Source organism: Carassius carassius, chromosome 12 (assembly GCF_963082965.1).
Source record: "Carassius carassius chromosome 12, fCarCar2.1, whole genome shotgun sequence".
Taxonomy (NCBI): Eukaryota; Metazoa; Chordata; class Actinopteri; order Cypriniformes; family Cyprinidae; genus Carassius; species Carassius carassius.
The window spans coordinates 32,624,375-32,642,655 of record NC_081766.1 but is presented as its reverse complement, the minus strand read 5'-3'; the positions used below and the strand labels follow the sequence as shown (position 1 = coordinate 32,642,655).

The window sequence follows — 18,281 nt, the reverse complement described above, 5'->3', positions numbered from 1 at the left end:
CTGTATGTAAACATGCACTTTATGGAAACGTTTGATCATTGTGCTCACGTCTCTTGCAGTGTTTTGTGCAGGAAATGGCATTCTAAAAATGCAATGCTCAAATTAAAATTTGTGACCCTGGACCACAAAAGCAGTCTCTGGGGTATATTTGTAGCAATAGCCAAAAAAACATTGTAAGGGTCTAATTTTTTTGTCGATTTTTCTTTTATGCCAATAATCATTAGGATATTAAATAAAGATCATGTTCCATGAAGATATTTTGTACATTTCTTACCATAAATATATCAAAACTTAATTTTTGATTGTTAATATGCATTGCTAAGAATTAGCTAATTTGGACAATTTCCATATTTTTTGGACAAAAATATCACAAAGGTGATAGTCTCAGTATTTTAATTATTTTGCGCCCTCAGATTTCCTCAGGGGGGGGGGTAAAACGCAGCACTTGTTGCTGTCAATTTTTACCCAGCCATCCAGTCAATGGAGGAGGAGGAGCAGGACAAATACTACACTGACCAACCATCCTACAACAATGGAGAAGTTAATATTGCTGGTTACTTAATTTTTATATTCAGTAATATTCTTCAAAATCAGATACTAGTAATTAGGGGAGCTCCGATTGATCGGCTTCTGATCACGATCGGCCGATAATCGTGTTGGGATGATTGATCTGCAGTGCGTTCCAGGAGTCTGCAGCAGTGCAGAGATCGTTTCCACACAGAGTCTATTTTTGCTGTGCCTTAAGCGCTGAATTAAAGTAACAGCGCATTGTTTGTGGTTAATATGAACATGGAATTCTTGCCTTAAATATTAAAGCTTGTAATGTAATAATATAATTAAATCAAAGTTTGAATAGGTTTACTTTTCTTGTTGCAAAGAACACATCATATTGGTTTGGGGCAGATAATTTTTTACAGCATGAAAACGTTTTTAAAGTTGTACCTGAAAGAGGGTGAAAAGAGTTCCACTTAAATGGGGTTTGATTTGATTTGAGGATGCAGGTCTATTCAGTAATTTATTAGATGCTTTCATCCAAAGTATTTACAAATGAGGAGCATCACATGCATTTTATCATAGAGGAGCTGAGAAATATTTATAGTACTTCTAGTTCAGTGTAAGCTGGCACAGTGGTTCTTCAGGCAAAGTTTCGCTCACAAACCACATAATCACCAGATCTCTTTAACCTGTTAGCCAGCACCCCCCATTATGGGATTCACAGCTGAAAGTGCCCTGCCTAACTTAAAATTGTAATAGTTTCCTACTTCAGTGTGTTACACACATAATTTTGGTGTCTTTGGAAAGAAGACCCTTTGGGCCTTACTTTTTATCAACCAGAGTTGATAATGCTCAAAAACATTAAAAGTTATAGACACTGAAGTGCCTTTTTTTACCACACTGAATTGTTTTATAATTTGATATAAAAATACATGAAATCAGTCCTGGAGCAATCTTGAAAAGTAATGGGCTGAAAGTCACATGTCTCATGAGTTTCTGTTTCAAATCTGAAGAAGATGTCATGAAAAATTAGATTCCTGCAACCATTTTTCTGAGACTGTCTACACCCCCCCCCCCCAATATAAAAAAAAATATTTAATGTATTGAAGGCTTCTACAAACTATTTTAGTCAGTTAACCTACCACTGCATAGTTTTTTTTTAAATTATAAAACACTTAATAGAAACTTAGACATCATATAAGTGATTTATTGAGCACTAGAAAAATACAATAAGAATAATCTGAGTAAGAAAAATAAATAAATAAAATAAAAAAGATTAAACTTTTTATGCCAATTACAGAAAATCCTGAGATTGCTAGAAATGCAGTATTTACAATGAATTGATGCAAATAAGTGCTGATGTGCTGATGGCCACTCATACAGATGGTAATAACACAAATGCGTCAAAGTCAATAAACCACTCTCTATTCATATAAATGGCGTTTTCATTGATAGCCATGATCATGCAGTAATAGCGAGCTGATTTGGGCTGATTTGCACTCAAACAGATGGTAATCATGCAGATACATTCACATTCAACATAAAACACACTCTCACATATATAAAAACTGTTGAAAAGTAAAACCAATAAAGAAAAAGGCGATCGCTATAAGTTCTGGCTCCATCAGCTGACAGGTGACTCAGAGCGCGTCACGAGGGAGCGCCAAAATTCAAATATACTATCTTTCGCCTATCTTTCACTTTTTTTTTTTGGTGGACTGTCTCATTCTGTTTGTGACACTGTACGCTGCAAAACCATGCCATTTTTTTTTACCACCATGAGTTATTCCATAACGGACACAAAAAGTTCTGTCGCTGAAGAACTGAAACGTAAACAAAGGAATTATCGTCCATATTACAACGTTATTGCTTCGTTGGTCTAAACGTGCTCCATGAGATGTCGTTCAGTGGACCCTTACCTTTCTAACTAAACCGGGATTTACAGCTGTGGATGTTTTTATGACTCATTTAGGGCTGAAACGATTCCTCGAGTAACTCGATTACAAAAAATTATCGAGGCAAATTCCTCTGCCTCAAAGCCTCTTTTAATTTATTTTAAATCTCACGTCAGGTTTTTTCACAATGATTTTTTTAATGTGACAATGCGTTTGTCACCCAGAAAGCGGAAGGAGACACAAGCGCTGCGTCCGAAGTAGCATACTGCAAGGAGTCAGCAGTGTTTTGATTTGAGGGCGCGGGCAAACGTCAAGAGAACGTCGTGGGTCGTGGGAGTGTCCATTGCAAGATAGAGCTGGCATAACACAACTAGGGCCCTATGATTTCCGCGATGCAGAAGACGCATAGGGAATCGCGGAATCCAGTCATAAAAACGGAATTTACAGTTTAACGCGGAGTGGCACGGAATTTGCCAAATTTTGAATGAATTAATCAAAAATAGGTCATTGCACTTACATCACATCACAATATGGACTAATATCTGTAAATATTAAGCCGGAACAGTCTATTTAAATATGAAATCTTGCATGTTCTGCGTGTCTGTGTTAATGAATGGAGCAGAAGCTTGACTTCCTTTATTTACACACACTGAAGCATGCGTGACGCTCGCGATGAATTCAGCGTCTTTCCTCTCACTAAATAAGGACGTGAACACATGAACAACATCTCCAGAAGTGCTCTGACAGTCACTTCATCAGCATTTGACCGTTTGATTTGAGTAAAACTAGCGTCACATCACATACACAGAACTGTAAAGGTATGTCAGTCAACCCTTCAAAATAAAAGTCCGGTTAAAGACTATTGTTCAGCAGAATGTACATAGCCTACTACTAAAAAAAAAAACTCCAACATTATTTTTTGTTAAATGCTTAATCACACTACATTTCTTCCATGTTTTATTTTTTATCGTAAATCCCCTTTGTTTACCAAAAAGTTAAGTTAATTGTCAATAATTAAAAGATATATTAAATGTTTTATGTGTTTAATGTTTAATGTGCATCTCAGAAAATGCTTTATTTAAAACCCCAACTGAATGGCACTTAAATGCACTTAATTCATCTGTCAACTTTATTGTCATTTTTCACAGTACAAGTACAGACAGAGAAACAATGGGTAATAATAAAATGTTTATTTTTGATGTATGCATTGCATTCTATGCATTTAAAAAAATAAAAATATTTTTTTTCTAAAAAAGGAAATTTAGTTGTTAATTTTAAGAGACCCAGGAGTCTTATTTTCTCTTGCATAATTAATATTGCACTTTAATTAAGCAAAAACACATTTTATCCGATTACTCGATTAATCGATGGAATTTTTGATAGAATACTCGATTACAAAAATATTCGATAGCTACAGCCATAGACTCGTTATTACGACGGATCTGGTATGTACTGCGTTTTCATTATTCATGTTTTGATGTGTACTGCTTACACAAATGTAGCAAATACAATCTTTATAAGCTTTCCACTGACAGCAATCTGTCGTCAATGCTTGAGGCTTCGATCTTTATAATGATATATAGTTTGTCAAGATTAAATTTGTCCCATTTCATTTAATCTTTTTGTAAATATTGACATGACAACAACGGGAGTTCAGGATGCCGATGCCAATGTGTAATTAGTTCTAACACGTATTACACATGTATTTGCGCGCGACTTTGGACAGCAGCGGAAATCTAGACTGATTACCGCGGCACCGCTGGCCCACCAGGACAGTGGATTCGCGTTGGAGTTGATGCACTCCTCATGCAGAAAGCGCGTGAGCTCGTTATCTGCTCACGCTCTCTGGGCACTGACGCGGAGGTTGTCCGTGACTTCAGCAGGTATGCCTGTTACTTTCACGGCTGTATTTTACAGATTTCACAAAGGCTTCAGCTACTCCTAACTGTCGGCCGGTCTCAGCTGTTCTTTTTGATGTTGCTCCGCGACCTGATGCTTGAGGGGGCAGCTGCGCTGGATGACAGGGGACACTCTAAAATGCTTACGGTGAAAAACGCTTAACATGGCTTAATGTACTAAGATAGTGATATTAACAGACCAAACGCACTAAAAATCATACTAATAAAGTATACTATCTATAGAAAATCATATGAGCCCTGATTATAAATGCAACTCGTTTAATAACACGTTAGCCTTTTCCTCCCATAGAAAACCGTTATAACCGTTCTCCCACTGTCATATTCATGTCATTTTCACTGTGTGTTGTATGTAAAATGAGGGGATATCCTTGCTTTATTTGAAAAATATGATTCCCAATGCACACAAACTTCCCAGAATACTGAGTGCCCCGTTGGTTACAGTGTTTACTTCCTTTTAAATTATTTGTTTATTAAATATTTATTTGTGAAAATAAAAAGTGTTTATTTTACATATATTTTTTTTAATCCATTGTCAAATTATTTCAAATTTCTTAAATATTAATAATAATAAAAACAAAATATATAAATAATAAATAAATAATATCGGCTTTATATCGGCTATCGGACCCCCTGAGCACTAATAAGCACATAAGAGCACAGGGCTCAAGCCAGATTAGTTTAACCTCACTATCTTAAAGATTACCTAGGTATATGGGCAAATTAACTTTTGAAATATTATGATATTGCATATAGTGTTATCAAAATGTAGTGTCATCTGTTTTGCAAACCATGTAGCTACACATGGTTGAGAGCAGGTGTACTTTTTTTGTGTAGCAACTAACATTTTGAACACATTTTGATTATGTATGTCACGTCTTTGGGTTTGAGTCTTTAGTCTTTACAACTTTAGGGATCTTATCTTTGCATGAGCAGCTTGTAACACTCCAAAGAGAAAAACTTGATATTGCCTCATATGACCCCTTTAAATAAATTCAATATAAACAATAATAAGATTTCTACAATATATAATTTCAGGTGTTCATGGGAGTGTGCTTGGGACATACATTTTAATAAACACCACAGAAGTATATAAACAATACTTTAATAACACACTTTGTGGGAAGCCTGCTGGGAACTACAGATCCACTGGTCAGTTAATTAACTCAACAAAAATGATTCATGTATTCCCAACATAAAATGATTAGCCTACTTTTTTTTTTATTAAATTATTTATTCTACCATTTAAAGTTGATTGAAAAAATGCAGTTAGGTTGAGAAAAATCATAAAGATGTGTTGCATTAGTTAATTTCAAGTTTGATTTTGATTTGAGTTTGATTCATTGCTCATAAATATTAGTGCATTCTCACATGTGTCTAAACATAAACTAATGGGAATAGGTTAAATAAACATTGGCTGTGTAAATGGCGTCATACAGTGTCTGCACTACAGGTGATCTGCAGAGCATTTGTTTGTGTGTAGTGTGAAGCTGTTCACTGTCGGGAGGGCTGTAGTTCTGGCACTGCACACTAAAAATCGCTCCAGAATACAAAAGTAAAAAGGTGTCAAATGCTCAGAAATAAAAAAGGGAAAACCAAGAAGGTCTTCATCACCTAATACTGCACTTGTCAGATTTTTAGTATCTCTGATATACTGGAATTGTATGTCTGACTTCATGATTCTGATTCTGATTTTGCTGAAAGATGAGCATTGTGCTGAAACTCTTTAATGCACTAGTAGTTCCAGTCAGTTTAATTGCAGCTCTAAATGAATTCACACATTTACAGAGAGTCCCACACACTCAAAGAACATCATCCAGGAACTTTAAAATAAATAACGTGCATTGATAAATCATTTAATAACACCCCAATATCCCATAAAAAAAGAATTGCCAATTTTGTTTTCATGGTGGCTTTAATTGTGCTTCTTAGGTGAACGGATGCTGTGCCATGGTCCAGATTAAACTAAGAGATTGAACAATCTAAAAAATTTTCATGCTCTGAGAGAATCAGATGTATAGCCTGGCCAGCCAGACTTACATCAAGATGTTTAGTCTGGAAACTCTCCATAGACGAGGCTTACTCCGAGGGGTGGGATAAACGGCTGTCTCTCAAAATCCCTCTGCACGCAATAGGATAGCGCTACAACCAATCAGAGCAACGTATCCAGTTGGCAAAACTCCAAACACATCTTCCTTTTTTAAAAATGACTTAAGTGCCGTTCTTTGCTCTTTTCTTAAAGAGAAACTTAACTCCAAGTCCTCCAGAGTCGCGGCCAAACCCGATTCAAAAGATCGTTGTTCGACAGCTGCAGCCGCCAATCTTTGTTTTCAAGTGGCAGCCGTCGCAACTCTCTGTCGTCATATGTTAAGCCCGCCCCGCCTGCTCTATACACGACGTGATTGGCCTGACCCAATCTGGGTTTTTGCTGCTAGAAGGTGTATTGAGAGTTGCTAGACTGTACTCTAGGCTGCGAAATACATTTTGCTGCCGCTAGGGTGCGTCTAGATTTCTAGGCTATCAGATGTATGTTTGTGAGGAAATATCATCATCATCATGTAAATGATAACGCATGAGAACAGTTCCTAGTCTGTGTTTTTATCAGAGCTCCATCAGATTAGGCATGTTACATTTTCTGTTGCTGTTTATTTTATTTATTTATTTTTTGGTAGTGGAAGGATGGCATAGAAATTGAAATTATATCATTAACTTATCCTCATGTCATTCTTCTGTGGAAAATCAGAGAATATATTTTAGAATAATGTTGGTAAGAAAACTGTTTTGGATTCCCATTGTCATCCAATGTATTTTTTGTCCATACACCGGAAGTCAGTGGGAACTGGAACTGTTTGGTTACCAACATTTTTCAGAATTTCTTCTTTTGTGTTCTGCAGAACAAAGAACTGCATACACTTTTGGACTCTGAGGGTGACTTAATTATGACAGAATTGACATGTTTGGGTGGACTTTCCCTTTAAAGGATTGGTTCACTTCCAGAATACAGACTTTCTGATCATTTACTCACCCTCGTGTCATCCAAGATCTTTCTGTCTTCAGTCAGTAAGAAATTAAGTTTTTTGAGGAAAACATTCCAGAATTTTTCTCCATATAATGGACTTCAATGGGGATCAACATGTTGAAGGTCCAAATTGGAGTTTCAATGCAGCTTCAAAGGGCTCTACACGACCCCAGCTGAGGAATAAGGGTCTTATCAAACGCTACACTGAATAATGAATGTCTTATTCACATTCTGTCTACATTGTTTAGTTATAAAGCAGGATGCATGAAAGTGTGACGTAAACGGGAAAACCGTTTTGAACAGATTTCTTCTGCTCACGGATTCATTTGCTCAATAGTTTCGCGTAGCTTCAGACTGTAGGTCTGGAATCTATGGCAGCTTATATTGGCCAAGTCCCGCCCCTTAAGGCCGTTTGACTGACAGGTTAAACAACCAATCACAGTTTGTTTCGTTCATCGTCTCATCGTGGAAATGTCGCCACAATAACAGACTCTCTGTAAAACTCTTGGCCGTACTTTAAAGATTCCATCCCGCGAACTTTAAATATTTAACATACTTTTGAAAATCCTGCATTTAGTTGATCCTGATAAGCACTCGTCGTCACCGTTGTAAACACTGCAGCTTTCTTCTTTCGTGAAGGGGTTTGGCACCACGCTATCTTTGTTTCTTGGCAGAACATTAAAGAACGCGATACACACGTCTCGCGGAAATCCTGTCGAATCCGGTACCGAATTGAGTCAAGTGTATTATAGATATACTGTAATACATTTTCAGTATTTTGGTAATTTTGATAACACTAGTCAAATCTGTAATTGCTGAGATTACTAGAGACATTTAAATAAGAATGTTTTCACTCTCTGTATTATGTCCTTGGATTTGGGCCTGTTTTTAGAAACTGTTCATGCTTTTAATCTGATATTCTATTTAATCTAATTCTATCTGCTGTATTCAGTTTTTTTTCTTTTTGTTTTTTCAGACTTTAAGCAATGTCTCAATCGCTGCTCAAGGGTGTTAATTATAAATAAGGCCCTCTTCACTTTCTGACTGCTCTTGGCTGTTTTTTCCTCCAGTTTGTCGGGAGCTTGTTTGGCCACATTCTCAAAATAGCTCTCTGACGTGTACAAGCCTGCTGCAGAATGCGACTGTGGCAGGATGTTATGCAAACATACATTACTGAATAGAGACGTTTGTTATTATCTCAGAGTTCTTACAGAGTTTGGAAAGTTGGGAAAACAATTGCTTTTAACAGTTACTATACCTGTAAAACACCTTGTTAATCACATTGCGCCATCACATTGTGATACATTACTGATCAAAAAGATTGCATATGAAGCATAATGAAGCGTTGAATTGTTCATGTCACCATTTTAATGACAGCTGCTAATAAGAGAAGATTATAAACTATGGCTGTCGTTGAAGAACTGTAAAAGAGATTAATCAAGGATTAACTGAAATAAAACCAAAATCGTCGTATGGCTTGGTAGGGGTGGGCGATATCTCGATATTTAAAATATATCGAGATATTTTTTAAACACGATATGGATTTTGACATATTGTATATATCGATAATATTGTTTATATTTAATTCTGTTTCCGCCACTTTGCTTGTTTCTCTTCTCTGTGCTGTGCTCACCCCCGCCTCCTTGATTTTGTTCCCCCTCCCCTCTCATTGAACATGGCGTCGTCCGCAACCAGACCGGAGGCTACAGAACTAGTATAAAAAAAAAGGACAACTGGTTCCATTATATGGAGATACTTTGGTTTTAAGGCGTCGGACGAACAGCAGGCAGATGTCTACTGTAGGGCCCTATACTTTCTGCGATGCAGAAAACACGGACGGAATCGTGGAATCCAGTCATAAAAACGGAATTTACAGTTTAACGCGGAGTGGCACGGAATTTGCCAAATTTTTAATTAATTAATCAAAAGTAGGTCATTGTACTCACATAAAATCACGATATGGACTAATATCTGTAAATATTAAGCCGGAAAAGTCTATTTAAATATGAATCCTGCATGTTCTGCGTGTCTGTGTTAATGAAAGGCGCAGAAGCGCTTCTTCGTTTTATTACACACCCGGAACCGCGCGTGACGCTCGCGGTCATTTCAGCGTCTTTCCTCTCACTAAATGAGGACGTGAACACATGAACAACATCTCCAGAACTGAACTGAGAGTCACTTCATGAGCATCTGACTGTTTGATTTGAGTAAAACTAGCGTCATATCACATCTTAGACTGTAGTATCACATATACAGAAGTGTAACGGTAAACCCGTCAAAATAAAAGTATTTGCCAGAAATCTATTACTTTTGTTCAGCAGAATGTACATAGCTTACTACTATTAAAATGAATCGAACATAATTTAAGGATTAATCGCACAACATTTCTTCCGTGTATTATTTTTAATAGTAATTCCCATTTGTTTACCAAAAAATAAAGTTTGCTTAATTTTCAATAATTAAAAGATAAATTAAATGAATGTTTTTTTGTCTTCATTTGATAACCAGAAAAATGTGAATACACAGAATTTCAGAGGGGAAAAAACATTTCACATAAGGCTTTTTTAAGAAAAAAAATTAACAAATTATGTTTTTATGCATTTAAATAATTACACTTGCTTAAACACAGAATTGGGTAACAATAAAACATATGGTGAAGAAAAAAATAAAACATTTCATAGGGCCCTAAACATGTAATATTTGGCATATTTGTTTTTGTAGTAGTTTTTGGGGGGTTATTTTTCCTGTAAAGATAGAGATATATTTCGTATATCGAGATATAGCAAAATATATTGAGATATATTTTTTGCTCCATATCGCCCAGCCCTATGGCTTAGTATTATCATCAAATCACAAAGGCTACAATGTAATTCAAAAAATGCACGCACTGTTTGTGAAGCGCTGCACTGTGTTCATGCACGTGATCAGGTGTTTGCAGCTCACAGTAAATGCTGCTCCATACTTGTGATAAATTCTATCATCATTACCTCACCCTGAAGTTGTTCAAGATTAGTGTTGTCACGGTACCAAAATTTCAATATTCGGCACCAATTCCAGTGAAAATCCACAGTACCAATTTCGGTACCAAAGTAAAACAAAACATGCAAATAAAAAATTTGACCATACTTTCATTTGATCCAAACTGTGTACATATTTAATCAAAAGGTCTTTTGAATTTTAAAGGCCAGAATGATAACTAAGTTAGCTAAAAAAAAAAGATTTTCTGACTGATGTGACACAATGTTAACCATTTATACATTCTCTAGCATGCATATTTTATATTCACAATTCAGTTAAATGCCTGTGGTGTGAAAAAATAGTAAATATTGTTGTTGTTTTTTTTTTACCCTAATTAAAGTTATAGGACCATTAAATAGTTAATAAAGAAACTTCATTCTGATGCTTATTATATTAGCATTAGCTGTGCTTATACTAACAATTAACTACTCTAATAACAGCATTCATTTCAATCCGACATCCAAATTTAAAATATTTAATAATATTCATAACAGCGTATATATGCAGATTCATTCTCTGCCAGTAGGAGGTGCTTGTAGAGCGCGAGAGAGAGGTTTCCTGTAATGGCTGTAATCAGATAATTCAGAAGATCAGTTTTGCCGATTAATCGGCACCGATAGTTGATTGCTGGAAAAATCGGTTATCGGCAAAATCCATGCTGATTATTATTATTTTTTTTGTCTTTCTGTGGCTCTAATAAAGTCTGTATGCTTTATTTATAGAGCTATAATATAGATCGCTCTTTCCGTTTGCTCCGTTTTTTTAAACACTGAACTTCAAACTTATCTTTGCCTCATTGTTCATTCTTGAAGTAAACTTGTGTCCGTTTGATGAATAAAAAATAAACAGTTTTAGAGTGCTGCTCGAGTTGAATGCGACACGTCCGGAGTGTGTGTGATACCGGAGTTCTCCCAGACTCAGCTGCTCTTTTATATTGATTAGATAATCACTTGAGTGTTCAATAACAGAAGCAGTTCAAGTGTGAGAGTATACATTGTACTGGTATAAATGTAGGGCCCTATGTTTTCTGTGACGTAGAATCCATTTATAAAAACAGAATCCACAGTTTAGCGCTTGTGACGCTCGCGGTGATTTCAGCGTCTGCCGTCTCACTAAAGGACAAAACACAAGAGGAACATCTCCAAAACTGCACTGAGAGTCACTTCATGAGCATCTGACCGTTTGATTTGAGCAAAAGCATCATATCACATGCACAGAAAAAAACGTCAAAATAAAAGTCCGGTTTTTAAGTCTATTGATCAGTAGAATGTACATAGCATACTACTAAAATGAAACAAACATTATTTTTTAAGGAAGAATCACACAACATTTCTTCCATGTTTTAATTTTAATAGTAAATCTCCATTGTTTGCCAAAAAAAAGTTTGCTTAATTTTCAGTAATTGCCTTGATTTGATAATAATAAAAAATGTAATTACTCAAAGAATTTTTGAGGGGAAAAAAATCATTAGGCTTCTTTAAGAAAAAAAGAATTAAGCTGTTTTATGCCTTCAAATAATTAGACATGCTAAAACAGAATTTGGTAACAATAAAAAAAATATGGTGAGAAAAATAAAACATTTCATAAGGCCCTAATCATGTAATCTTTGTTAAACTTTTATTAAATTGATTTGAAAATGTGTAAGTTTCATGTTTTTAATGAATTCTACTTGCTTTATGATTAAGGAACTTTAATTTAACTATTAATAAGGAGTGGAGTAAAATTAAAATGAAAAAAAAAAAAACTGAATCGAGAAAAATTAAGTAACGGAATTTGGAAATAAAATGGAATTTAGGAAAAAACATATTTCATAGGGCCCTAATAGAGTGTGGTAATTTCAACATTTACTATTACTTTTATTGTTATTATTACTTGTATTACTACTACTACTACTATTGTAAATAAAGCACTATTTTAGTTTTTTTTCCAGTATCCATTTTAAAAACTATCAGTTAATTTATCGGTATGGGCCAGTGTGGTCCAACCTAGCTATCGGTATCGGCAAAATCCAATATCGGTCGACCTCTACAGATAACCACTGAGCCTGCGCTCACAAACGCTGCTCAAGCATTTCAAGCAAGCTGAAATGAAAATAACATCCATCATTTTCTGAAGACTGTCAGTTTCCTTCAGAAGTACAGTGATAGAAAAACACCCGCACTGGGTTTCGACTTTGACTCGTGCATTGCTAATGTTTATTCAATGAAGTCAAAGCCTTTTGGAAAATTTGTCAGTTTTGATATTGTGGCGGACCGCCACAAATAAATCAATGAATGGGAAACACAATGAAACTTACATGAATGAACTCTTTCATTTGTTCTGGGTGTCTGTCTTTTAAAGTGTTTTGTTAGTTTGATGTTTTCTCCTCGTGATGTCGCCAGCTCTCAGTGCTTTTATGAAAAGAGCACATCTGCCCAGTTTTCGGGAGCCCATCAAGAACCATGTACTCTGTACCACCGGTATTTTAAAAAAAAATCTGAAAATCTGGTACCATAACATTTTCTTTTTTTTAGTACTGACTTAGTACAGAAGTACCGTGTCTTTTGACAACACTATTCCAGACATGTATGACATTTAAAAAGAAAAGCTCTACACTGAGCCCTACAGTCTGAGAAACTAAATTAATAAATGTGGGGTTGGGAGGTCTTTTGCAATTTCTCAAACACATGGGGCACATGTGGTTGGTTTTATAAAATTTATGAAAACTCTTCAGAATTATCTTTCAAATACAGTATTCTGAAAAGGGGGAAATTCAGCTTTGTGTCACAGTAAATAAGTGGAGTTTTAAACTATATTAAAATAGAAAACTTTATTTATTTGTATACGTTTTTACTGTATTTCTGATCAGATAAATGCAGCCTTGGTGACCATAAAATAAAAACCGATTCAGAATTATTCTAGACTTTTGACAGCTTGTGTGTACAAACGCCCATCAAGTGTTCAAGGTTGAGAAACTGCAGACCGGTGTAACCAGGTTAGCAGCGGCAGAAGTGACATCAACAGGCTTGTTGATCTTAATCTACTGTAATCCTGGATGTGCCCTCAGCCTCAATTCAGAAGCGACATGCTTTTTTATTGTTTTAATATATTCCTTCAGGTTCACTTATAATGTTTGTGAAGTCCGTAATGATTCATTAGTTTTTTTTAGGGATGCACCGGCCATAAATCGGAACCGGCTGGTTTTTGCTTAAAATACACAATCGGCAATCGGCCGGTTTTTGGTCTTTTTTCGGCCTATTTTTCCAGAAGTGCGCCCGCGTGCACAGACTACATTGTAATCATTCGCTATCATGTCAGTTGTGTGGAAGTATTTCGAAATCTGTGCGCAGGACATGGGCAATCAGCACTGGAAGAGAACTGCCGACTGCACAAAATAAGAGTCCCTTTCCTGCTCACTGAAGCTGTGCGAGTGTACTTTACCTGTTCGCACCCTGGACAGGCGGAGACAGTGAAGGGATGTTCAGCTCAGCTTCTCGTGTGTTGGATGAGAAACGAAACGGACTAAACTGTGACAAAGTAGAACTTGCATACATGTTTGAAAAGCCAGAAGTAAACCTCAGTTCTGTATAGGATGATTATTTTTATTTTACCTTATATATATCGACTGAATTTGATTTTAAAATCACCTGTTGTAGCACACTGAAAAAGTGTTTCATTCATCCAATTAAAAAATATCTAGGGTAATGATCACATCTATATTTTTTAACTTGAGACAGTAGTTATTTATTTTTCATTGGCTCAAGTAAAAAAATATAGATGTGAATCATTACCCTATTTTATTTTTTTAAATTGGATGAATGAAACACTTAATGAATCTTTGTTTTATTCGCACCAACATTATTAGATTTTAACTTTTTGGAACAATATTTATATAGCATACCTTTATTTAGTCTCACTGGTAAAGACCTTGTTTTAACCAAATTTAAAAACAAAAATACTGAATGCTGATGCTGAATGTGTGTTGATTGTGCTTGAATTTCACCTGGTTACAGTTAATCTTTTCATTTAAGGCCAGTTCTCTGTTGTTTCAACCCAATTCAAAAACAAAAGCTAAATGCTGATGTCTGTACCATCTGTGTTTGTATTGAATGTAGGCTACTTACTGTGCAGTTACTGACGTTAATTTCAGATGGTTTGCTTGTAAAAAAATCGGTATCGGAATCGGCCATGAAAAATCATGATCGTGCATCCCTAGTTTTTTTAGGAAGTGAGTGACATACTCATCATTGGCAGCTTGTGCTTTGGTAAAACAGTGATGCATGCACATTTCAGTTTGTTCTTTTTAATATATTGCATTCACAATCGATTACAAAACTGCTTTTGCTTTGCCGGTATGAGGTTTGGAGTATAGATGGATGCAAAAAATAATAATTCAAAGCATTTTAGCATAAGGCTGCAACATAAAATGATCTTCTACACGTTGTGTTTTTACATGAACAGTCAGTGGATGATTGTGCAAATGGCTTTTTTCAACCAATAACAATTATTAGTTGATGCATAGGTGCACTGACTCGTAAGTAGATTTTTTTTAGATTTAACATTTTTAGTGTCTGCTTTGAACATGACAAATTTAGAGATTCGTTTTTAACATGTTTACAATTTACAGCATATTGCATGCATGTTAAAAACTAATCTCTAAATTTAGTATGTTAACAGACTGAAAGCACCAACACTGGATTTTAACAGAGGACTTGACAAATTCATTCATTTTCAGTAAAATTGAACACTTCTTGCTGATTATGCAGAACTATTTCTTTCCTAGTTTGCAAAAGTGATGACTAATGAATATGTGTAGCACAACTACTGGTCAGCACAAACAAAATACACATTTCATTGCAGTAATATTTGTGTTTTTTCTTATTTCCAGGACAGTCTGGATGCTCTGGTGTATGACCTTGATTTTCCAGCCCTGAGGAAAAACAAAAGCATCGATAACTTCTTAAATAGATGTAAGTATTTTGTCTGGAATCATTCAGAATTGCCTGATAAAGAGTTTCAAGCTGCTTTGCTGTGAAGGGGGGTTGGTTTTGTGTCAGTACTTTCAGTCAGATAACATTTTGTCAGTCCAAGTATTCACTCAACAAAAGGGCATTTCCAGGTTTCAATCCAAGGGTCAACTTCTATAGGGATAAACGGGAGACCATAAGAAATAGGCTAGCTGTTCAAGCGTCACATATAAATGAACTTGGAACTGCATTGCTTTTAAATAGAAATACACCGTCAATACACAGATGTGAAGGTCATGGACATTTTAAAGTCGTAATTTTACATTGGCGCCATTATAGTGTATTTGTCGGGGTATATCTGTTCCTAACAGAGAGATATTAGATGGCTTTAGAAGAATGCACCACAAGTCTTTTGTGATTATTATATTGTTATATTATCTTTTGTTTGAAAGATTGAATCCATGCATTAAGCTTTGCAGTCTAAACATTGCCAAAAACAGGCCTACGTGTTAAAATTAAATGTCTCATTCTTGTCAGTGCTTTGGAACTAGGGCTGAGCAATATTATCATTTAGCTACATAATATGAATAACACAATTATTTTAATGCAAAGGCTTTTTTTTTTAAGAGCATCTCACTTAATTTTTTCTTATGTCTGATTTTTGTGAATCAAACCTTTTTCAAATCTATGCAATTTAAGAAACACTAATTTCAATAGTAAAGATGATGTTAAGATGTTATTGAACACTTTTTATTTACTTTATTATAATTTGTACTTTTGTATTTATACACTTTATACCATTTAATTATTTAAAAAAATATTTTCCAAGTATTTTTCAAATGGCAAATTAAAACAATTATTGTTTTAATTTATAAATTTTTCATTTGAAAAATACTTTACATTTTTTTTTATGTAATTAAAAGGTATAAAAGTGTATACTGTAGTGTATATAGTCAATAAATTTGCAATTAACAGTCACTAGAACAAAAAACACTTTACAAGCAATATTGCTTTCAGTATCTGAAAGTTTTCCAGAAATAAAAGCAAGCAACATTTTTTGTTCGTATACAGCAGCAGGTCAAGTCTTCTTTCACATGCATAGATTTGTTTTGACATATCAGATGCTCTGTCCCCTCTGTTTACAAGCCATAACCAACTGTATACAATAATTCTGCAAATGCATTTAATAGCACGCATGCAGTCATGCAAATCCACGCACACGAGCAAGTGTGCAACTATTAACTCTCATATTTGCAAACAAAACTAATCATTACAAAAGAATGGTGATGCATCTAAGAATCAAATCTTTTTTGTTCTTAAAGAAATTATTGCTTCTCTGATTGCTATTTCAAATACTTAAATATCAAGTTATTTATCACCAAAGGGCTTAAGATTATTGAGATGACTGACTTGCATCTTGGCACTAATGTAGTTCCCCATGACATGAAATGCAACTGTTTTCTTCCCCTTGAAATTTTTGCTAACTGTCCAGCATGACAAAAATCATAAATCATTTCTCTAATGTCTCTAAAAATACTGTGAGATTTCTTCTATCCCCTTCTCATAACATAGATTCACTTCAGTTGCTGGCTTCTCTTTACTGAATGAATATGATCCAAATCATATTGTTTCTCTGCTGTATTTTAAAATCTGTTGAACTTGGAAGCCACTCCACTTCATCCAAGAAAAGAATGCCAGTTGCTCAGCGAAGACCAAATCTGGCTGAATGTTATCGGTTCCCTCGGGAAGCAGAGATGGATGTTAGATAAAGCCTTTAGGGCCCTCAGCGGCGCACACATTCACCTAAACGGGTGCCTCCTGCAGCGAGGTTATCTAAGGCTATGTTAACACCGTCAGTTTTTGAGATTGACACCTGCATTTAGTTACAGGTGTGAGTCTCAAAATGGCAAATCTTCAATCTTCAACCATATTCTGCTGCCCAATGGATTCTTAACAATATGCAGATGTTTGTCTGATATTGTGCATACGTGTTTTTGTTTCTAGATAAGGACACAATCAGCAAAATCCGGGAGCTTCGTATGAAAGCAGAGGACTATGAAGTGGTAAAGGTCATAGGACGAGGTGCATTTGGAGAAGTACAGCTGGTAAGTGTATGGAGTATTGTTATCATTTGTGCTGCTGTTACTTCCCCTTTTTTTCCTTTTTGGTCACACTTTAGTGTGGGGGACAATTTTCATTATAAAATAACTATTAACTATTATTCAAAATCAAATCAAATTTCACTTGATCTTTTAACATATAACAGGTCAATGTACTATAAAAGTGTCCTGTAAGTTTCACAAATCTAAACTTTCTCATTAGTATAAAAAATGCTTTTATTGAATCCATGCTCAGAAAACGACTCGTTTGGGAATGTGCCACTTTATGATGTAACAGTGTGGCTAAGCCCCGCCTCCGCTGGAGAAGATCAACGCCTGCTGCTACATCACTGCCTCTTTAGCCCCGCCCACTGATACTGCTTGTATTGAGAGTAGAAGGAAATACTAGAGAGACGCAAACACAGGAGTACTCCATCAACAGAACCATACAGATGACATTATAAGACACTCAAAAATAGTCTTTGAATTGTCTTCCTTGTGATCCTAAGACCGTATCTAGATCAGATGCGAGCGCAGAAGAAACCGAGCGGGACATCAGTTTACTGTCAGAGATTTGTTGTGTCGATCCGTGCCGCTTCCGGTGTAGAACGGATCACAGATTATAACTGGTTCTGTTGTCTCTAGTTGCGGTTTGTCAACTAGATACTGTCAACAAAAGCTTACATTGCTTGCCCCGCCTCTGGTGTCTTCTGATTGGTCCACTGTTTTGGAACTGACATTGATGAGCGACGCTGCGTGTAAAAGTTTACATTCGTTTACCTTGGTGCGCGTCTAAAAAACATGGCACTCATGATTAAGAGGCTGCAAAAATGTGATGTGACACGTCCGTCTAGAAAATTTACGTAGAAAAACAATGAAAAATGGCACATTGG

General features: G+C 35.6%; 1 protein-coding gene across 1 annotated transcript in view; it reads left to right on the top strand.

The window, feature by feature from the left end:
• LOC132155274 (rho-associated protein kinase 1-like) overlaps positions 1-18,281 on the top strand; it is a 66,041-nt gene that overhangs the window by 14,891 nt on the left and 32,869 nt on the right. The window contains exons 2-3 of the mRNA XM_059564153.1: positions 15,211-15,292; positions 17,294-17,394. Coding sequence (XP_059420136.1) covers positions 15,211-15,292; positions 17,294-17,394 — 183 coding nt within the window. The remainder of the gene's footprint in view (positions 1-15,210; positions 15,293-17,293; positions 17,395-18,281) is intronic.